Here is a 22,107-nt window from a genome sequence, read left to right as displayed (position 1 = left end):
GTTGGATTTGATAAAACCCACTAAATTTATTTAACTAGGCTAATCAGCTTACATGATGAACTGATCTAGATATAAAAATTGAACTGAATGGGCTATTAATTCTCAAATTAAAATTCATTTGAACATATTAATCCAAGTTTAGTGATTATAGTTGTAAAAAGATTGATAGTGTGCTAAGAGTGTCAAGCGTGACACTATAATATATTGATCGAAGTAAATTTCTTAATTTGCTGGGAATGATTATTTTAAACTTGACTAGATTCTTTAACTGTTAAAATCTAAATTTTAAATTTGACTAAATATCTTAATTGTTAAAATCTAACTGAGATGCTGTTTTTATATAGAAAAAACTCAGAATAGTACTTGAATTGATTTTGAATATTATATATGAATTGATTTCGAATATTATCTGGGTGTTTTATTATTATTATTTTTTCAAAAAAAGAAAATCAGCCAGTTGAATATTTTACCATCAAAATTAAATTTAAATAAATATATCAATCAAAGTTTAATCAAAGTTTAATGATTAATAGTAGGATAATATTTTAATTGTTCTGTTTGAAAATATGATTGTGGTTGTTTTTTTGAAATATTTTTTATGTTAAAATATATTAAAATAATTTATTTATTTTAAATCAATGCATTAAAAACAATATAAAATACATAAAAATATTTACATGCTTGGAATTGGGAGGTGATGATGGATGGCAGAACTTTATATTTCAAATAATGGCTATTGGCGATGGTGAAAATGACATCGTGATGCTTGAGCTGGCTTCTCTAGGCATTGCACTTGGCAATGGATCAGAGATGACTAAAGACGTAGCTGATGTAATTGGGTGCCAGCAATGATGAAGATGGTGCGACTAATGCTATCTACCGGTGCGCATTCTAAGGTATAATGTCAAGCATGAAAAATTAGAACGAAGGTAATATGGCACGATATACATGGCGCTGGATGCAATCTGTCAATTTTGACAATATTTATTGTTCTTTCTGTGGATGAAAGACGGGGTCTCGTAAAAGAAAATAAAAACTCGTCTCCTTTTTCCTTATTGGCTAATAGAAGGACCTCTGAAGCAAGTCCCCGAGAGGACGATACAAATAAGGTCGCCCATTTTTTCTCCCATTGATCAATTGCCATGATTTGAGCTTCATGGATTTTCTTAGGTGGCTTTGTATTCAGAATCAATGTCACTCTCTCTCTCTTTTTCTTTTTTTTTTGAAATGTTTTTGGGGCGAGGAGGTTTTAATTTGGGCATGCCCCCTCCCGGAGCCTCAACCTTGACTCGTTATTCTTTTCTGAATGAGATTCATGCGCCTTCTTCAACTAGCATCTGTTTTGACAATTCAGAAATGGACAGATGATACTCAATTTTTTGCATCCATTGGCCGTGAACTGATTGGATCCTCCATTTCCATTATTTCACAGCAACAAATAATCTTGTTTTTTTATTCGGAAGGAAATGAGAGGAGTAAAGAGATGCTAATATTAAAAATCAAGAAATACAAGTCTAACAAAAAACTTCAATCTCAAATCCATTAAATCCCTTGTAGGTCCACTATATAAATCAACACACTTCCATTCAGAAGTTTGATATTAAGAATACAAATATTTCATACAAGAGAAGCCATGACTGTCACTTCAGAGAGTGCAAAACGACTTCAACCTCACACTTGGACCCCGACAAATCTTCAACTTTAAACACGAGGGCAACTGCAAGAAATTCCAACTTCGTGTGGGTTCATGCAAGCCTCCAAACCTAAAATCAACTTCCCAGAGAAAGAAATGGGATAACAGAGATAAAAGAATCAAACCACATACCTAGATGACTAAAGACCCTGGTCAAATAGATAATCACCAAGCCTCTCCACAATCATGTTGCATTGACCGGGAGCTAGAGGCTCGTCATACACACCAATGACAAGTGCCTGATTGGTCTTCTTGATGGTGACACCGCCGGAACCCTGATAAAAATACCGTCAATTCAATGGCAACATGTAAAGGTGAGACAAATAAAGAAAGATCATGGTAAATAAAGGCTGAACGCAGTGTACCATGCAAGAAGAACTGTAATGTTAGTCTTTCCTGTTCTTTAAAGTTTATGTACAAAACAGCCAGCTAATGCGCATTCCACAAATTCAAAATTAAGATTCTAGTTCAGCAATGAGTCTCTACAATATATATTTGGCAAGCCCCTAGCTTTCATACATTTAAAGCCATCTTTTCATTCAAACATCTTAGCTGCAAACTAGGAAATGAACAACAACAAAAGCCAAATTTGCATTTCAAATCCACATCCAGAAATCACGCCATCCTTCCTTTGTTCCAAAAACACCAATGACAGCGACTTTAGATAACCAACCGATCATTCCATTTCAAAAGCCAGCTTAATACTAACTGTTAATTAAACCATTGCCAACTTGTACATAGCAAATCTAAATCAATAAGAAAGCAGCTTTTAAACCATAAAAAACACAAAACTCCTTACAATTTGATATGCCAAGTAATAAGTGGTAATATCCGAGTCTCAAAAGCATTAAATAATTAGTCAAATTTGGAGAAAGTTTGATCTTTACGAAAATTTTAGTCCATGTGCTTGTTTATTAGCATTGCAACGACTGCAGATGCAAATTGACAATGGGAAGAGCTATCAGATTAGGGTGATCATTAAGAGATTAGTTGTTGTTAGCTGTCGTCAGTTAAACATTGCAATAATTAAACAATTTAAAATTTCAAAATTTTCATATCATCACCGTTACTAATCTATGCATTAAATGCCGTTGGATATTTGATCCAAAAAGTTGTGAAAAAAAAAAGTTTGGGATTTAAATTATCCAATCATCACAACATTTAACTAACAGCAACTAATCCCTTGCAAATGCCCTAACAGCACCCGTTAATCAGACCCTTACAATGTGGTAATTGTCAATGCATGAAGATAATAATAATTATTATTAGTTAAGATTGGTAAAAAAAAAAAGATTCAAGATTTCAAAATTAGCAATAAAATTACTGAATAAAAAAAGGGAGTCGTCACCTTCTTTCCTCGAATAACAGCTCCAGCTTCACCCTGGATCACCATGTACTTAGTGCCACCAAGGAACAACCCCGTTGGAGCAAGAGATCCAGGTTCATCAAAATCTTTCATAATCGCAGCCACTTCTTCTGCGGTAAACTGCAAAAATTTATTTAATCATTGAATAGCACTAACAAATCAGGGATGCAAGATGAAGCAAACGACATGTCGAGCAAAAAACCAATCCGATCTGAATCAGATCGGAGAAATTAATAATTGGATGAAATGAAACCTGAGGGAAGGAAGCGCTTTGAGCCCAGACGCTACCGTCATGGCCGATGATAGCAGCGGAAGTGAGGGTATTACCGTCAATATCGCACATCAAGTGCTCATCAACGTACTGCTGCCACGACATTTTGTTTCTGGCTTTTGCGGTGGTGGTGCCGCTGTTTTGATTGATATGACAAGTTTCTAGTAGTTATGGGTTGAGGGATAGGATGCGTGAAGAGGAAGAGAAGGGGGAGAGAGATATAGGGGAGAGAGATGAATGAAAGTGGGCTAAAAAAGGAAGGTTGCGTTATGACTACGCTGACGACAGCCAACGCGATTGCCCACCGTGGCCCTTCTCTAATTATTAGCTTCTTAATTAATTGAGTTTAATTTCATCCCTATATTTAATTTTAAAAAAAATTAATAAATAAAATAGAGAGATGAAGATATTTTCAAATTAGTTAATGCTAGACTGTTCACCCACGGTCGGATCAAATGATTTTTAACATGTAAAAGAAGCATTCAATTATTTCTAACATTTTTCTAATAAAAAGATTTTAAATTGTGTGTGGATTAATATGATGTGACATGATCAACTTCAAGGATCTATAAGTATCCTAGAAAAATCAATAAAATTATAATTTGATTCACAAAAAATCAAGATAATATTTTTTTTTTAAAATAATATTGAAACAACAAGATACTAGATTGATTCGGGTCAACCTTAGTTAACTAGTCAAATCAGTGATCCATATCATAAGATCATGATAACTCCATATAAAGCAAATTAAATTATAAAGCTTGATTATCAATCAATTTAATATTAAAAAAAAATAATAATAATAAAAAACAAATAACTCGAGTTAACCTGTCAAACTTATGACTTAAGTCACGAGATCAGGATAATCTTATAGAAAATAAACAAAAAAAAATAACTCGAGTCAACCCAAATTAATCTACCAAACCCATGACCAAGGTCATAAGATTATGGCAACCCTGTAAAAAATAAATTATGAAACTCAATTTTCTATAAGCTAATTCTTAAAGGTTGAAAATGAAAAAAAAAATCAATATAAAAAGAGGACACAATAAAACAACCTGAATCTATCTAGGTTAATCCGCAAAACACGTGATCTAAAAAAACTATTTTTAACATAAAAAAAAAAACATCTTGGCATTTCTAAAATTTTTATAATATAAATATTAAACACAACATTTAAAAAAAATATAATATTGAAACGATAAGATATTTGATCCATTCGGGTCAACTTAAGTTAATTCGACAAATTTGTGACTTAGATCATGCGACCATGATACATATAAAGTAAATCAACATAAATTATGAAACTCAATTATCAATCAACCTAATATTGAAAAATGAGATTGAAAAAAAAAATAACAAAAAAATGACTCGGGTTAACCTGCCAAACACATGACTCGGGTCATGAGATCGAGGTAGCTTTGTAGAAAGTAAGCAAAAAAAGTGACTCTGGTCAACCCGAATTAATCTGTCAAACCCACGATTAAGATCATGAAACTGTAATAACCTTATAAAAAGTAAATCAAAATAAATTATGATACCTAATTTTTAATAGACTTGTTGTTAAATGTTGGGGGGGGAAACAATATAAAAACAGGACAAAATAAAACAACATGAGTCTACTTGAGTTAACCCACAAAATGCATGACCCGAGTCATAAAACCAAGATAATCTTATAGAAATCAAACAAAAATAAATTATGAAGCTTAATTCATAATTCAACCTATTAAATCCGTGACTTGAATCATAAAACCAAGATAACTTCAAGATGAAATAAAAAAATATATCAATTAAAAAAGATAAAAAAAAAACTCAAGTCAATTTGATTAACCTATTAAATCCCGTGACTTGAATCATAACACCAAGATAACTTCATAAAAAGCAAATCAAGATAAATCATGAAGTATAATTCTCAATCAATTTAATTTTGAAGGATGAAATTGAAAAATAAAAAATTATCAATTAAAAAAACAAAAAAAACCCGAGTCAACCCACCAAACTGTAACACTAGTTATGAGATTGAGCTAACTAAATATAAAATAAACCACAGTAAATTATGAAATTTATTCTCCAGTAAACTAAATATTGAAGTATAAAATTAAAAAATAAATATAAGTTAAAAAAACAATTAAAATAAATAATATTTTATAAGGTGATGAATAGTAAAAACACTACCTATTTTAATTTATACCATAATAATATTGAATTAATAATTTCATGAAAAGCTTTATCGCTCACATTTATCTCCCAAAATAAGTAGTAACGTCGAGAATTAAATTGTTCTTTTTATTAATATACTTTTTAAGAATGAGAAAGCAATTATTCAATCCCAACGAGAGTCTATATATATTGAGTGTGACAATGTCTTGACTAGCATTTAAATTCAAGTTTTATTCTTCTAATCTTTGATAGTATTGATTAACTTTAGAATATGATGGTGATCATAAGTGGTCCTGCATTTGATTATGATAATACCATGTAATCTTCATCCTTTGAGGAAGTCACTGGTTGAAAATGTTACCATGTGATATTTTAATAACAATTAAAAAAATTCCAATTTGTTTTTATTTTAAATAACAAAATTTTAAATAATTAACTTGTTAATTTCAAAATTTTTCTTTAGCTCCTATCCAGGAGTTAATTTTATAACGGGGAATTTAGGGTTGTCCTCCTGATTTTTTTTTTCAAGTTTTTTAGTCAACATCTAAGAAAAATTTATTAATTTTTTTTTTATGAAAGTATTAGATTTTTATCAACTGAATACACACTCTCTTGAAGATTAAGGATGAACAAAAAAATTAAAAAACAAAAAAAATCAGAAAAAAAATAATTAAAAAAATTAAACCATGAAAAAAAACCGATTAAATAGATTAAAATTTTAAAAAAACTGACTGGTTTAGTTTTCGGTTTTATAAATATAAAACCGAAAAAACCAAATCAAATCCAAACCGAAAACCGAGCAAAACCGGTTTGAACCGGTTTTATCTTTAAAAAACCAACCTGAACCAAAATTGGTCGGTTTAAACCGATTTCAACTTTTTTTAAAAATAAAAAATTTGATTTGATTATTATTATTTTTTAATAAAAATCAAATTGAATTGAAAATAATTACCTCTATTTAAAATCATCTGGATAAAGATTTAATATCGGTCAACATGGAAAGTTGCTTAACAATGTTTTTATCATAAAAAAAAAAATCATAGAGAACATCTTAAAATATTATCCTATCGGGTCTAATACCAATTTATACATGTATTATTGTCATGGATAATGATCATCCATCGTATCAAAATTTAGAAATTATATAAAAAAAGAGGGAGGTTGAATTTTAAAGGCGGGAGAAAAGACAGCTAGGTTAGAGATTTCGACGGTGACCAGAATACTATTTTTGGTATTTGTGTGGAGTAGATAATGAGGACATTTGTTTTATTAGGGAACCAACACTTTTCTGGATACCGAGATTAGATAGAAAACTAGTTCAAGTGATCGTGCTAGGTTAGATTAAAATTCAATTTAATCATAAAATAAAATGGACAGTGTTAATATTTTTGCTGATGATGAAAAATTCAAAATACGCATCGAAAACTTGATTAGTGTGTTCAGCAAAATTAATTGAAAATTATATGCATTAAAAATGCCAAAAAAAAAAACATTAATAACAAATAAAGATGGGACCAAAATGCTAAGTGATGAATGTAGATAAAAAAACCTGATGTGGCATGCTGCTATTCATTATATTTATTTCATTACTTGTTAATATTTTTTGTGAATGAAAAATAAAAATCAAATCCAAAACAAAACAATTTTCTAAACTAGATCTTGTGATTTTTTATTTTTCCAACGTTGCCTTATATCATTGGTCACTAGATGGCCTGGGTTCCAAACCCAGTCGCGTTGGACTTGTTTTAACGTGTGCCATTTGATCAAGAGATCCATCTGTGATCTGGTAACCTCATTCAAAATCATATTTGACTAAAAAAAAAAGGAAATTGTCATTTCAAACCTTAACTAGCTCGATTGGGCTCAAACACGAAATAAGAATAAAATTGTAAAAGAAAAAAAAAATTCAAGGAGGGTAACAAAAATATAATGTTGAATTGGATCGACCCCTACCAACCCGGTTTAACATGCTAAATGAACAGGCATGGTTATGACATGGTCATAATGAGCTAACCTGGTATAGTCATATGTCTTTTCCATTTTTCTTTATTTTCTTTTTTCCTAATTGGGTCTTTACTAATCTCGAATAAGATGAAATTTGAGACTAAACTATAAAGTTACAAAAGAACCTGACACAAAAATAAAAAAAAATATAAGATTCATCATGCAACCAGGGACTAAAAGAAAAAAAAAATCATTTCCCTTCCCTTCCTTTCTCCTCGTTTGAGTTTTTATTGGGCTCTAAAAGGATGAAGTTTGAAACCAAACTAAAAAGCTATTAAAGAACTAGGGACTAAATACAAAAAATTAATGGTTATCAAATAATCAAGGATTGAATTAAAAAACAAAAAATTGATGGGGGGAATTTTAAAAAATAAAAATTGCATAGGTCGGCGTGTGAGGTAGTCGTCATGTTTAGACAATGCGTGTAGCTTACTCGAAGATTCGATATCACATGTCTTTAATGTCTATGAAATCATCTTGTCAGCCTTTCTATCCCAATAAGGCTCATGCTATTGATGAAGGGAGCGTTTGGAAACATGGGCCAACCCGCATTTTCATAAAAACAAATTTTTTTATTAAAAAATATTTTTTTATATATATGTTTTGAATCATTTTGACGCGCTGATCTTGCACGCGTTTCTAAGAAATTCAATTGTTTTTTTTAAATAGTTTTTTTTATATATGTTTTGGATCGTTTTGATACGTTAATTTTAAAAAAAAAAAAAATATTATTTTGATGCATTTCAATATAAAAATTATTTTAAAAAAAATAATTGTAGCCATATTCTCAAACATGCTAGATGACACAGTGCATAGGAACCCTTTTTCTTTCTTGCTTTCTTTTCCCTCTTGCCTCTCTCTCTTCTTGATTTTCGTGAAAAAATTGAAAAAAAAAAAGAAGCTATTGTAGATGTCAATAATAGTTTGTGAGGGAGGCAGGTCACTATGTATCCTTTATAAGAATTAGTTTTTTATATATATAGCAGCAGTAGTACTAATTATTATTATATAACTACAATTATAGTAATCTGGAACTCCCCTCCATTCCTTAAACTCTAATTTCCACAACCATGCCTGTAATAACCCATAAATTCAAATGCAAGATATTTCATTAATATATTGTATTATTATTGAAAGTGCAAGAATTTTTTTATTTTAATATTTATTTTTATCAAAATTTCAGTAAAGTTTCCTTTATTTCATAACATGTAAATAGAATTTCTGCATATTCTCATCATCCCATTATCTATGTCAATTGAGATTTTTTTTTTTTATCACTAGAATTCAATAATTTTCCCTTTATATTTCAAACCAAGGACTGAGAAATAAGAAAATGAACTTTTCGGTCAAGATTGAATTTTAAAAAATAATAAGGACTGAAAAACTATCAATAAAAAAATAAAAAGATTAAAGTTAACTTTCCACTCTAATTTTGAGAAAACCACCTAGTTTCCACCTCTTTTTTTTACTTCGTTCCCTTAACTTCCAATCGTTCCCGCATCAACAAATCAGAAGGTATTCACCTTCAATTTGACCATAAAAAGATTAAATCACTCTAAAAATTCTACTATCAAAATGGAAAAAAAATACATTGAATGAATACACAAAGAAATGTGAGAGGCAATATATTGTATTCATGCACAGTAAAACCCCACGCCTCTTAGTTTTTGTGTTAATGTTCATCGATCATCCTTCATATCTTGTTCTACAACCATTTTTTGACATCCCGAGCATTTAATCCTCAGTTTTCAACTCCAATGAAATACAATCTTAATATGAACGCGATAAGTTATTTTTCACTTACAATAACACTAATGGCTTTGCCAACTAAATTGAGAATGTCTACTGGCTATTTGAAAAGTTTTTGTTAAATTTCAACAATGGTAGTTTTTATTTAACATGATAGGTTATGATTTTTTTTGTTTTAATATTAAGGATATTATTGGACTGATTTTCACGTTTAAAAATTAAATGCCTTCCTGATTGAATTTGTACAAAAAGGTATCATCAAGCCATCCACACCTGAATTTGGTGCTTCTGTAAAAATTATTTACAATATCTTGTAAAATACAAATCCTAGCCAAAGAATAAATCCACTAATCAACCAATCCAAGTGATTGTTTGGTATTGTTTTTACTTACGAAAATAATATATCCCAATATAAACTATCTTTCTTTTAGTTAATACGGCGCCCTGTTTTAAATAAAAAAGTAAACAAAATTAATTAAGATTTCTTTTCATGGAAAGAAGGGATTGAAAAATCATTTCATTCTTATAATATTTTGAGTTATATTTCACTCAAAATAATACTTATTGGATCAATAAAAAATATTAAGACACTCGCATGGAGGTCTCAAAAAAATATTAAAAAGATGTTAGGCTCGAGCGAGTTGCTTTAGTCTGATAAGGGTGAAAATGGGTTCAAATACACTACTCGAAGCCCTTAGTTGTTAGGTTCAAGCAATGTTTAAACCCATTTTTTTTAGGATTGTTAGGGGTTTTAAGCCCTTTAAATTTGGATTTATCGGGTAGAATTTACAATAAAGTTCCAATTAATATTTGAAACAAAAGGTGATATATTATATGTTCGTCGAGGGTTTATTTTTTAGGTATATGATGTGCTGTATTTTAAGTTATAAATTAATTAATTATCGAAGACTTAGTTTGTATATTTTATTATTTTGTATCATCAAGACTCATAAATTATAAATATTTCATAAATCCTTCAAGCTCCAGATTCATAATATCCTCATTCTCAATATTTTTAGTATATATATTTTTCAAAGTCTATTTTTTAAAAACATTATTACACTTTCTCTTTATAAAAATAAATTACTTGAACATTTAAGTATCTTTAAATCTATAGAAGATAATCTTTTATATATACCAGCTACCTTGACCTGCCAGGTATTAGGTATAAGCTATCAGTTATCTTGGTTGGAGAGAATGTATTAATTGCTAGAATCAAAAGCTTGATCAATTATTTAACATGTAAATCTTATTTCTAAACTATTTGAAATATTTTTAGACCTCATTACTATGAAAATTATATGTAGATATCAATTTTTAGGAACAAGAAAAATAGTTACGTTCATTGTAGTTTTTGGTAAGCCCCTTACAGTTTCGATAATAATTTTCTCTCAAGCCTCTTGGTTTTCAACTTATCTCTCTTTTCAAGCTCCAAGCTTTATCTTTTTGGAATTTATTTTTGTAAAGTTAATTAATTATTTATAGTTTTATTTATCTTTTTTTACAACTTTTTTTTTCTGGCAACATCTGGTATATATAATTTTTAGTTTCTTTTATTTTTATCCTTTATTATTTTAACTATATATCTTTGATTTAATTTAACACTCTATTTTCAATTTAATATTTTATTAACTGGATTTTTACAATGCCCGTAGGGCGAACATGATGGGCTATTGTTCATTTGGATATGATTTCCAAAACAGTTAAATACCTGCAGATTTATCAGGGGGCGGCAGCTATTTTGTATTAAAAATTTGTTAAATGTTTCCATGGGCTGAAACGTAATGGTTAATGGGTTAAATATTAAAAAAAAAAAAAAAACAAGGACTTTTGTTGTTCTACAAGCTCACCATTTACTTTCATTTCTTTTGCCCACGTATAACCATCGGTCAAATACATATTCTATATTATCTTCTATTGTTTTTAATTTAAAATTCGATTTAAAATTTATTAGATGCTATCATGCTACCACGGTATATAGTTTTTACAGGTCATTTTTTTTTCAAATATAAAAATAATATTCAAACATTGTTAAAATGTTTTTCTTTTTCTAAATTAATCATGAATTCAAAATATAATACATACAAAACAATGTCTTTTAAAAACAATTAAAACGAAAACATATAAGATAAATATCCTTTCAATATATTGAGGTGATGAATTAATGAATTGACCTAGATTGATTGAACTCATAACATGATTAATGGTATTATGATAATTCCATATATAAAAAATTAAAATAAATTATAAAGCTTAATTCTCAATTAAATAAATAATAAGGGATGAAATTAATAAAAATATATTTAATTTTTTAATATATACAATATCTCTATCAACAATAAGATATTATCACTAATAAAAAATTTAAACTACCTCCATTGTTCGGATGACAAATACAAAGATGAAATTTATAAGCTATAAAACCATATTTTTAAACCTAATGAAACAACAATATATATTATAATTCTTATACAAGTGATTTTATCCACCAATGAATGTCCATGATATGCCCTTGTATAAATCCTCTAGCCATTACTGTAGCTTTACATTTATCAATTGATTCATCGTGAGTTTTTTTTTTAGATATTAAAAAAAAAGTTAAGATAATCTATATTATTTTCAAATTTAATGAAAAATATTACAACAACAAAGAAAAAAATAGAGCTTATTCTTTAATTATACAAATATTAAAGAATGAAACTAAAAAAAATATAACTTAAAAAAGGGTAAAGCAACCTTGAATAAATCTCTAAACCTTTATTAATTTTTTAAACTCATAACTCATAAAATTTTAAATATAAATTTATTTTCCAACTAATTTAAAGTTAATTAATAAAATTAAAAAAATATTAATGAGTTTGGCAAGATAATTTGTTCGCAACTCTAAAAATCACCATTTAGCTACCAAAATACCCCCACATGCATTGTTTAAATGGTGTAACTTAATTTTATGTGCTAAGGCGTGCAATTAACATGTTAATTATATTTTTTAATAATATTTATATTTATTTAATTATAAATATACCATCATTCAACTTGATAATAAAAAAAATTCACGATGAAAAATGATAAAACCCCCGAACATCAGTTAAAGAATTTAGTGAATTCCCATTTGGTTTCAAGGTTCTTAAAACGACAAGACACCAAAACCATCCCTGATAAACCATTTCCAAAACCAGTTGGCATCCTGTCTTATCAAATGACTCCTCAAAACCCACGCCCCTTGTTTCGTCATACCCCCGCCCACAAAAATCCCCCGACACACACGACGTCGCTTATAGACACACATCCCCTTAACAAACGCAGGCTATGAAAAGCTACACTTCTTAGTTCTTACTATGCTCTTCTTTCTATCTGCCACCTCTTCTTCTTCAAGCACCCATAAAAGAGATCAGAGATGGCTGGAGTTTCACAGATGAAAATAGTGAATGGTGCTGCTGGTTATGTGCTTGAAGATGTGCCTCATTTAACGGACTATATTCCGCATCTCCCTGTAATGTCATCCTTCTCTTTTCATTTCTCTTACGTCTATATCATAGACGCATGATTATAAGTATTTTTATCAATGTGCGAATCTGTGCTTTTGATTGTTTGCTTCTGCTCGCTGTACTCCAAAGCACTAAACCTTGCACTTCCTTTTCCTTTTGTTTAACAATCGTGTTTGCTTGATTAATCAGTAAAATGAATTTGAGATTTACTATTTAGGTTTTTGATAGTTGAGATTTTTTCTTTTGCATAATTTATAAATTTCATTCTTTTTTCATTTTATATTTGTGGCAGACGTATCCAAATCAGTTACAAGACAATCCAGCCTATGCAGGAGTCAAGTAAGTAAAAATTTTGATATGCATATATTTGACTTAATAGGTGGCATGAATCGTGATTCGGTTGTTGTCTTAAGGTTATTGTACAAGTTGCTGTTTTTTTTTTTTTTTTCCAATAAATAAAATGGAATGATTTGATTTCAGGCAGTACTTTGTTAATGTGGATGATACTGTTGCTCAAAAGGTTAGTTGCTCTGTCAATGTCGATTTCATTTTGTTAGATGTTTATAACTTTTGATAAAGATATTGGCTGTTAATGTTTTTGTTGTAATGAATGATTTTTAGATTGTTGTTCATAACAGCAGTCCAAGAGGGACACATTTTAGACGTGCCGGACCTCGTCAAAAGGTATGGTTGCCCTTTACAGATTGCTGTCTGAATATGTTGAAACACTGATATTAATCTTGTGTTTATGGTGTTTATGTCCTTACTGATAGGAGCTTGTTGTTCTGCTCAGGTGTATTTTAAGTCGGATGATGTGCGCGCGTGTATAGTAACATGCGGGGGTTTATGTCCTGGCCTCAACACAGTGATCAGGGAAATTGTGTGTGGCCTTTACCACATGTATGGTGTCACCAAGGTCCTTGGGATTGATGTGAGTGATTGATTTCTATTTTATTTGATGCCTAAACATGGTTTTGACACAAACACAGTTTTGTAATCCAATTTTTGCATTTTTCTCCTGCACAGCATGCATTCAGGTGTTTTTCCTATAGTTGTTAGAATTCTTTTGTCTACAAAGTAAGAATTTGAATGTAATTGTAGTGAATTCAAAAAATGAAATGTATCGAAGTTTGAGATGTTGTTCTTCAAAATTTGGTAATGTCACACGCTCAATGGCATGAATCTATTGTGTCGCATTGTAGGGAGGCTACAGGGGTTTCTATTCCAAGAACACCATTAATTTAACTCCTAAGGTAGTTGATGACATCCATAAACGTGGCGGTACAATCCTGGGGACATCAAGAGGTGGTCATGACACATCAAAGATAGTTGACAGTATTCAGGATCGGGGGATTAATCAGGTTGGTATTGGGTGTGACTTTCTTTGTAGATTGAAGTTGCCAAACAAAAAAAATGAATTTTTGAGTGCATTGTTAATTTAAATTTCATTTTTCACTGTAGTGTAGGCCTACACTTTCCTTGTGAAGGCACTGATCATCTCGTCTTGTGGTCCAGGTTTATATAATTGGAGGTGATGGAACTCAAAAAGGAGCAGCAGTGATATATGAGGTAAGCTTTATGTGTAACAGTTGATTTGTTCAATGGCTTCTTTGATCTACCGAGCATAACATACCACTAGCTGAAAATGATATATTAGACACATGGGGCACGTAGTTTGAATTTTATGGCTGCTTGAATAATAAGGAATTCTTGAATGTGTGTTGAGCCACACTTTTCCATTGAATTTTTTCTTCTCCTCTAGTCAACATATTCTTCAGCGATTTTGAGCTACAGTCAGCATAAATTTGTTTTTTGATGATTTTGCTTGGATGGAATTACTTTATTATCTTACCAATTAATTCAATGCTACCATCCTTAGCAGGTTGCTTTTTTTTTTTTTTTCGAGAATGTTGGCGGGTTCCAATTTTGACACCCTATCATGTATTTCTTTCCATGTTCAACCCAAAAAACTGCTGCTTCAGGATAAAAGGAGGTTCTGAATTCAGTATACATATAGCTCTGCTACTCCATGCCTACTGAAATGTTCTTAGGCTGTGTTGACAGATCTTTTTAACATTCTGTCATACCATTTGTACATCTGTGATATTGCGTTTCATTTCACAATGTGATTTCCATCTCTCAATGCCTTTGATTATCTGACTGTACACATCATTACCTTAATGTGTTTGCTAAATTTTGAACAAAGTGCTTCTTGATGTTCAGGAAATTAGAAGACGCGGCCTCAACGTTGCAGTTGCTGGAATTCCCAAAACCATCGATAATGACATTCCTGTACTTTCATTGACACATCTTTAGTTGTGATATCATTGAATTCTTTCCTGTCATGTTTCTGCACAACCCACATTAAGTATTGGAGAAATATGTTGCATTGAGTGTCCTTATTATGATTCAGGTCATCGACAGGTCCTTCGGTTTTGATACTGCAGTCGAGGAGGCTCAACGTGCAATTAATGCAGCCCATGTTGAGGCTGGAAGTTTCGAGAATGGCATTGGCATTGTGAAGCTGATGGGTCGCCACAGTGGTAAGTTGAGGCATAGACAGATACAATCTCTGACAACCATGTCACACATTAGACCTCTCCATGTGTTGTTTTACCATCTCTCCAATCTATTGGGAATTATGGATGCAGGTTTCATTGCAATGTATGCAACTCTTGCTAGCCGGGATGTGGATTGCTGTTTGATTCCAGAATCACCCTTCTATCTTGAAGGAAAAGGTGGACTATTTGAATTCATTAAACGTCGACTTAAAGAAAATGGACACATGGTTATCGTTGTCGCTGAAGGAGCAGGACAGGATCTTCTTGCAAAGTACTTGCAATCTATGAACCAGCAAGATGCTTCAGGAAACAATCTGCTTCAAGATGTTGGGTTATGGATATCTCATAAAATTAATGTAATACTTGACAGAAAATTTAGAGATAATCTCATATTATTATCACTTTTGTTCCCTGTTTTTGTGATTTCTTGGCGACTTTCAATTTCATGGCAATCTTATGAAATCACAATAGCTTAGCCTTGTTAAGCAATCAGTAATTTACTTTTCCCGTTTTCTTATGCAGCTGATGGAGCAATCCTTTTTTATCTTTTCTTTTTAATCCTTGTAAAGGTCTTTTAAATGATATGTTACTTTTACAAGAAAATCATTCTAAGTAATGCTTAGCATGATGATCATTTGATTAAAATATTATACATACAAAAGATAGAAATTTGTCAATTAATAGTTGTTGTCTACTTTATGATTTGCTTCTATTCCTGAATGGCTTCATAAACATTTCACTTATTTTTGTGTGTGTGTGTGTGTAAGAGCTCTTCTTTTATTGAATTTTAAATCTATATATACCATGGTATGATGACCTCAAGCTCTTAGAATTTCAATGCCTCTTCATATCTTTGATAAAGAGCCATCATAATGTGTTGATTTTCAAATACCATACACATTTTTGTACTCTCAGATGAGAAGTTCTGACGATGAACATTCTTTGCAAATTTTATGATTTTTAGGAATTTCTCCACTGGCTAATTTATTGTCCTCATTTAAACTTCTGTGCAGGATCATTTTGCAAGAGTACAGAAGATGGCCATCACTCTCAAATATATAGGTATGTGACTTGTATTAACGTTCTTTGTTTATTGTTTTTATGCTTTAACTCAATTCAGGTGCAAAGGCGTAACTTTGACCCAACCATCTTGCAGATCCTACATACATGATTCGTGCTGTTCCAGGTAATGCATCTGATAATGTCTACTGCTCACTCCTTGCTCAAAGTGCAGTTCATGGAGCAATGGCTGGATATACAGGCTTTACAGTTGGACCTGTCAATGGTCGACATTCTTACATTCCTTTTGAGGTAAATTCCTTTATGTACCAAAATAACAATTATACTTATTATTGTGGAAATAACTGATAAAAAATCATTAGCTGTTATAGATTTTTGTTTTTTTTCCTGTCAGAAGCCCACTAACTTGACACTGACTGGAAATTTTACATTGTTTGCCTCTGCCTCTTGACTACTACCATAAATTCAAAGCCTTGCAATCACAGCTGCAAGTCTCAGCTCTCTCTTCCTTTGTTCTGTATCATTTACTTTGATCAACTTCTATTTGTGATGGGATATCTTTTGGAAAAGATGTTGATTTTTGACACCAATGCTTATTGCTGGAGTTATTTATTCATTTTTGTTTTCAGCGCATTAATGAGAGGCAGAACCAGGTTGTGATTACTGACAGGATGTGGGCAAGACTCCTTTCTTCAACTAACCAACCAAGCTTCATAAGCCCCAGAGTTGTTGCCGAAAGCAAGAAAAAACAGTACAAACCTCCAACCCAGTTATTGGATGGTGACAGATGTGAGAACAATCACTAATATTGAGAGATTCCTAGCATGATATCTCACCATCAGCCACTTCCAACCAACATCATACAGGCTAAAACCTCAGGTCACAGGAGTTGTTATCTTTGGATTTGCATCGTAATATTTATCTGTTGTGTGGGCGGATCTTTTCTTAAACATGTTCTTGGTGGGAGTTTCTCTGGTTATATGTCTGATCAAATCTTAAGATTTTTAAATCAAGTTATCCTTGCTGTATATCTTTTTGCGATGTTTATATTCAGCAGTGGCCACAGGCCCGTGCAGAAACTTTTTAACAGCGTAAAATGGTGAGAAAAATATTTTGCTCAAGGGGGAAGTTTCGCTCTCTGCTCTGTTTCTCAGATGCAGCCTTTGTTTTGATTGATTTACAATTTTTTACAAATTTTTTATCTAAGATGATTTATTTTCATGATTATATATGCGGCTTGGTAAGTTAATTTGGCATATCAGGTCCTAGTCATCCCCCAACAGAAGAAAAAATAAATAAATCTCGTTGCTTTTGGCACATGCTGTGAATAGAAAAAGCTGTGTCAACAGTTCGCAAAAAGAGCAATTGCCTAATGAAGTTGCAGCTACTGTTTCATGCTGTTGAAATCAGAAACAGGCATGGTTAAATGATCAACAATAACGCCAGTTTGGCACCCATTTTTTGTTTTTGTTTTGCCTTTTTGCGTTCTCTTCCCTGCAAAGTCGCACTACCAAGTACTGCTCTAAAAAAATTGTGCTGTACGTGTCACAGCTGGAAATGGAAAAAATGGAAGATCTATTGTCCTGTTTATTTGTGTCGAAAAATAGTTATATTTTGAAAATTTTAAAAAAAATAAATTATTTTTTGATATTTGGTAGTATAATAAAAAATAAGTTGAAAAATACTTTTAGTGTTTAGTTATGTTATGAAATGAGTTAGAAAATAACTTATTAATGTTTTATTTTTTTCAGGTTTATTAAAATAATAAGGAATAAAATGAGAATAAAATTGAAAAAAAAATATAATTTCATAAATTATCTCAAATAAAATAAATAATAATTAAAATAATAAAAATTAAATCTAAAAAAAAAAAAAAATAAAAATAAAAATAAAAAAATAAAAATAAAAAATAATTAACATTTTTAAATTATTTCAAATAAAATAAATAATAAAATGAGATCAAATTTGATAGATAAAAAATTTTAATTAAAAAAATAATAAGAAAAAAACAAATAACAATTATAAAAATAAAGATCAAAATTGATATAAAAATCAAATTTTAAGAGATGAAATTGAAAAAGAATATAAAACAAAATATATATGTAGCAATTAAAAGTTTGAGAACCAAATTTGATATAATCAGTAAATAATATAATATTTCTAAATTTTTCACAATTTCTGGAAAGTGTTTTCCACCTAAAATAATAAAAAAAAATACTTTCCTAAAAACTTAAACAAAATTATTTTTTTGACTAGAAAGCGTTTTTTATTAATTAACTTTTTTAATAGCAAATAAATAAAAAAAATTTTGAAAAATAATTTTTCAAAAATAATTTTTCAAGAAATAAACACAGCCTAGAAAGAAGAGAATGTGCCCCCATATTAACATAAAATTGAATTGAAATAGATTCAATAAACCATTAGTTTTTATGTTCTATAGAGCTTGGAGACAACATGAGCAATGAACTCTTAAAAGAAAAAGTTACAATGATCCGGTTCTTCACAAATTCACACAGACCTCTCGCCTGGAGGTTCTTTGCGTTCTTCTCTATAAACTTGCACCATTGGTCCTTGAAACAGTAAGGCATCTAGAGAAAGACAAATCAACCCCTAAAGATGCCAGAGGGATCAGCATTTTGAACAATCCAGGGATGATCAAGTAGCTTATGTAACGGTAGGCGCTCTGCAGAATCCTTTACAAGCATCTATTGTTCGAAGAGGGAAAAAAAAAATGCAAAAGAGAATGAGTACAGATCCTTCCAAAAGTGATAACATAATATTATTTCCTGCATTGTTAATTAATTCTGCTAGCAAGGTCTAAAACACAGTTTTTAATTCCATGTAAGTTATATTATCACAGCTTTCAATCCCATCTCCAACGTATTTTAGGCAATTAATTTATAATGTTGACATTCAAATTAAGTTCTACCATGGAAGATGCAGCAGCCACTGTGGGTTAAAAAGCAAGAAATGATTTTTCACCTGACTAATAAGGTCCTTTGCTGCAGAAGAGACAATTGGTTTTGAGGGGAACTTTAGATCCACTTGCACAATCCTATTGGTAAGGTAACAGGTATCAGCAACAGAGTAAAACGAGGATTATAAGTTTGCTCTAAATAATGCCACAAAAAAGAGAGAAATAGAAATAAATTCAATAGCAAAGGTTTCAACAAATCACTTTATTCTTGTTTCTTGTTTATAGCACAGAAGCAAGAGATATGAGAAATGTAATTAGCAAGTCATAAAAATAAAAAACGAGAAGCATTTAGGACCCTTCATTGCCTTTAAATTGGACAAGTATTTATGTATTCTGAACTAAGGAATATTTTGCAGTTTTCTTCATTTTCTTTCATTTCTCCAATTCATGCTTACCTTCTGTAAGTGTCTGAGTGTTCCTTGGCCTCAAATGGAGGAACACCATATAAAAATTCATAGCACAAAACACCCAGGCTCCATATATCAACACTCGCATCATGCTCTACACTTTCCACTGCAATATCAAATAAAAAAAAACAGAATACCGTAACAATTATTTTTCAATGGAATCAGATAAAGTTATTGCTTTGGAAGAGCTGTTTCAAGATTATTCAAAAACCATTTCCTTCACATAATCAAATGGTATATGAATGGCTTCACTCAAATCAAACCATACAAGTGACCACAATACAAATCCAAGAATAAAAACAGGAAGCTCCATTGGCCTTTAAATCCAATGGCTTACATACATACCCATCTCTGGTGGGAGGTAGTCCAATGTACCACACATTGTCTGCCTGCGGTTAAAAGTGTGCACTGACCAACCAAAATCTGCAATCTTGAGCTCACCCTGATAACAGAAATCAATGTTAACTTTGTTTATGAGCACATAATCATCTAATAGATATAGGAAATTCAATCAAGAATAGCTGTCATATCACCTGTGCACCTATTAACAGGTTCTCTGGCTTGATGTCTCTGTGTATTACATGCTTGCCGTGACAATAAATCAGTGCCCGGGCTAATGACGCAACATACTGCCACATTTACCAAATCCACACCCAACATAACTAATCAGTATTCGCATGATCAGACATGACAGTGCAAAATGTAATTTTCGTGTCTCAAATTGGAAGTTGAAGGAAAAATCATGGTTTGAAGCAAATTAACTGAAGGTAAAACATGCTGGCACAAGGGTATTAACAGTAGGACAAGTAAACTGAAGATAATTGAAAGAGACGGCTTAAAAATAACTCACAGTAGCAGCACGTCTTTCGCTGAAGTATTTACATTTTTGCAATTCTTTGTAGAGTTCACCTTTGGCTGCATATTCTAATATCAAATAAACTCGTTTCTGCCACAATTTCAGGTAGAAAAAACACAAATCAGTCAAATTTACCAAAAACTTTCAAAAATTCAAACGAGGATCGTAAGAAACACACCTGATCGTAAAAGTAACCATAAAGGCGCAATATATTGGGATGCCTAAGATGACTTTGAATTTCAACTTCGCGACGGAGCTGATGTTCAACTTGTGATTGCTGCAACTGACTCTTAAACAGAACCTTCAAAGCCACAATATGATTGCTCTGAACCCGCAACAAACATTAAAAGATCAATTGATTGTACAATGATCAGTTAAAACAAAATCCTGCTAGTTTCCTTTAATTTTCTAAGGTAACCCGAAAATAAAAAAACCTAAAAATTAAAAATTCATTTTAACACAAGAGAACCCAACTAAATTCACATATAAGCTCCAATTTATGTACAATAATAAGCACAGATTTCAAATTTAATTAGATAAAAATAAAGGGTTTTTATCATCAATGAAACTGAAAAACTCACCCTTTTTTCTCTGGCTAAGTAAACATGACCGAACTTTCCACGTCCAAGTGGCTTTCCTATATCAAAATCATTTAGCGTCCATCTCTTCTTCTCTTCTCCTGATACCTCCGTACCGGCCTGTACCAAAGTTAAAAAAAAAAAAAACCCACAATTCAAAACCCTAAATATAAACTAACGAAAAGATTCAATTTCGATCTATAAAAGAGAAATTAAAGAAGAGAACCGGTTCCTTTACAAGATGAGAGAACAAAAACCCTAGATTTTGAAATCAAGTTAAACTAGTCACGACCTTTTACAAGAAATTACCTTCTCTTGGGGTTGGGTCTCTGAAGCAATCGCCATTAGAGAAATATTTTTAGAGAGAGGAAGAGAGAGAAGAGTTTTTTTCAAGAGAGAGTGAGATTTTGCGAGATCGATGAGAGACGGAGAAGAAAATGGGGGGTTCCTAAGAATAACTTTTTTTGCAACGGTCGAATTGGTACGTGGGACCAATCCCTCTTATTTTCCTTTTTCAAATTATTTTGACTTTTTTTTACGTAGAGGAGCGTTGGCTTGGATGGGGTCTTGGAAAGCGGGAAGTCTAATGTGACAGAGCAGTGACATTCATGGTTACTGACATGTGAACTGTACGTGTGATTGGGCTTTTTCAAAAGGTTAAGTGGGAGAATAAGACGTGAGTTAGCACTAAAAATTCTTTGGACGGACCGACGGCATAATATTTTATGGGTTCCACTATGAAGGCAAAAAAAACCCTGTGTTTTGGGGCATCTTTTTTCAGAAGCCAAATATAAGAACAAGAGTGTTGAAAGTTTCTAACAGGGTAATTGTGCTCTTCAATTGGTGTAACTTAATTAATTTTGGTTTGAAAATTACGTTGGTTTAATTAAAAGTTAATGCTTTTGTGTCAATGATTCGTATTCATTAAAGGAAATGGTGTTTTCCATAAATCCGCCCATTTAGTTTTTTTTTTATTA

At 31.2% G+C, this 22,107-nt stretch overlaps 3 protein-coding genes across 4 annotated transcripts; 1 reads left to right on the top strand and 2 right to left on the bottom strand.

Annotated features, from left to right (window-relative positions):
- Positions 1-1,515: 1,515 nt before the first annotated feature.
- On the bottom strand, positions 1,516-3,568 carry LOC118030659 (profilin-6). The gene is made up of 4 exons (XM_035034846.2): positions 3,313-3,568; positions 3,042-3,179; positions 1,826-1,968; positions 1,516-1,717 (listed from the first exon to the last, which is right to left on the bottom strand). Exons 1-3 carry the CDS (start codon positions 3,433-3,435, stop codon positions 1,834-1,836), a joined length of 396 nt encoding a protein of 131 aa, XP_034890737.1. The 5' UTR covers positions 3,436-3,568; the 3' UTR covers positions 1,516-1,717; positions 1,826-1,833.
- An 8,920-nt stretch (positions 3,569-12,488) lies between these two features.
- On the top strand, positions 12,489-17,340 carry LOC118030646 (ATP-dependent 6-phosphofructokinase 6). Of its 2 annotated transcripts, none has more exons than XM_035034830.2 (13): positions 12,489-12,736; positions 13,024-13,070; positions 13,212-13,251; positions 13,353-13,415; positions 13,525-13,662; positions 13,934-14,092; positions 14,247-14,300; positions 14,955-15,023; positions 15,145-15,274; positions 15,383-15,648; positions 16,306-16,354; positions 16,449-16,603; positions 16,942-17,340. In XM_035034830.2, the coding sequence occupies exons 1-13, from the start codon at positions 12,641-12,643 to the stop codon at positions 17,116-17,118; spliced, it is 1,443 nt and encodes a 480-aa protein (XP_034890721.1). In that variant the 5' UTR covers positions 12,489-12,640; the 3' UTR covers positions 17,119-17,340. The 2 variants fall into 2 exon arrangements, with proteins under 2 accessions (XP_034890721.1, XP_073266339.1); XM_073410238.1 differs by having other exon boundaries at positions 12,490-12,736; positions 13,370-13,415.
- Positions 17,341-18,694: 1,354 nt separating this feature from the next.
- LOC118030649 (serine/threonine-protein kinase Aurora-1) lies at positions 18,695-21,599 on the bottom strand. The gene is made up of 9 exons (XM_035034835.2): positions 21,440-21,599; positions 21,134-21,250; positions 20,731-20,877; positions 20,547-20,642; positions 20,230-20,325; positions 20,042-20,138; positions 19,685-19,802; positions 19,295-19,367; positions 18,695-19,017 (listed from the first exon to the last, which is right to left on the bottom strand). The coding sequence occupies exons 1-9, from the start codon at positions 21,473-21,475 to the stop codon at positions 18,916-18,918; spliced, it is 882 nt and encodes a 293-aa protein (XP_034890726.1). The 5' UTR covers positions 21,476-21,599; the 3' UTR covers positions 18,695-18,915.
- Positions 21,600-22,107: the final 508 nt, after the last annotated feature.

This window comes from Populus alba, chromosome 6 (genome assembly GCF_005239225.2).
Source record: "Populus alba chromosome 6, ASM523922v2, whole genome shotgun sequence".
Taxonomy (NCBI): domain Eukaryota; kingdom Viridiplantae; phylum Streptophyta; class Magnoliopsida; order Malpighiales; family Salicaceae; genus Populus; species Populus alba.
This window is presented reverse-complemented; position numbering and strand designations above follow the sequence as displayed.

Excerpts from the sequence above, each read along its gene's own strand:
- LOC118030646 (XM_035034830.2), top strand. The coding sequence starts at position 12,641 with ATGGCTGGAGTTTCACAGATGAAAATAGTGAATGGTGCTGCTGGTTAT. Across the intron at positions 15,024-15,144 it reads CCATCGATAATGACATTCCT|GTCATCGACAGGTCCTTCGG; the intron begins GTACTTTCATTG and ends ATTATGATTCAG. Across the intron at positions 16,355-16,448 it reads CATCACTCTCAAATATATAG|ATCCTACATACATGATTCGT; the intron begins GTATGTGACTTG and ends ACCATCTTGCAG.
- LOC118030649 (XM_035034835.2), bottom strand. The coding sequence starts at position 21,475 with ATGGCGATTGCTTCAGAGACCCAACCCCAAGAGAAG. Across the intron at positions 20,326-20,546 it reads GCGAAAGACGTGCTGCTACT|TATGTTGCGTCATTAGCCCG; the intron begins GTGAGTTATTTT and ends TAAATGTGGCAG. Across the intron at positions 19,803-20,041 it reads CTACCTCCCACCAGAGATGG|TGGAAAGTGTAGAGCATGAT; the intron begins GTATGTATGTAA and ends TTGATATTGCAG.
- LOC118030659 (XM_035034846.2), bottom strand. The coding sequence starts at position 3,435 with ATGTCGTGGCAGCAGTACGTTGATGAGCACTTGATGTGCGATATTGAC. Across the intron at positions 3,180-3,312 it reads AAAGCGCTTCCTTCCCTCAG|TTTACCGCAGAAGAAGTGGC; the intron begins GTTTCATTTCAT and ends AAATTTTTGCAG. Across the intron at positions 1,969-3,041 it reads CTGTTATTCGAGGAAAGAAG|GGTTCCGGCGGTGTCACCAT; the intron begins GTGACGACTCCC and ends TATTTTTATCAG.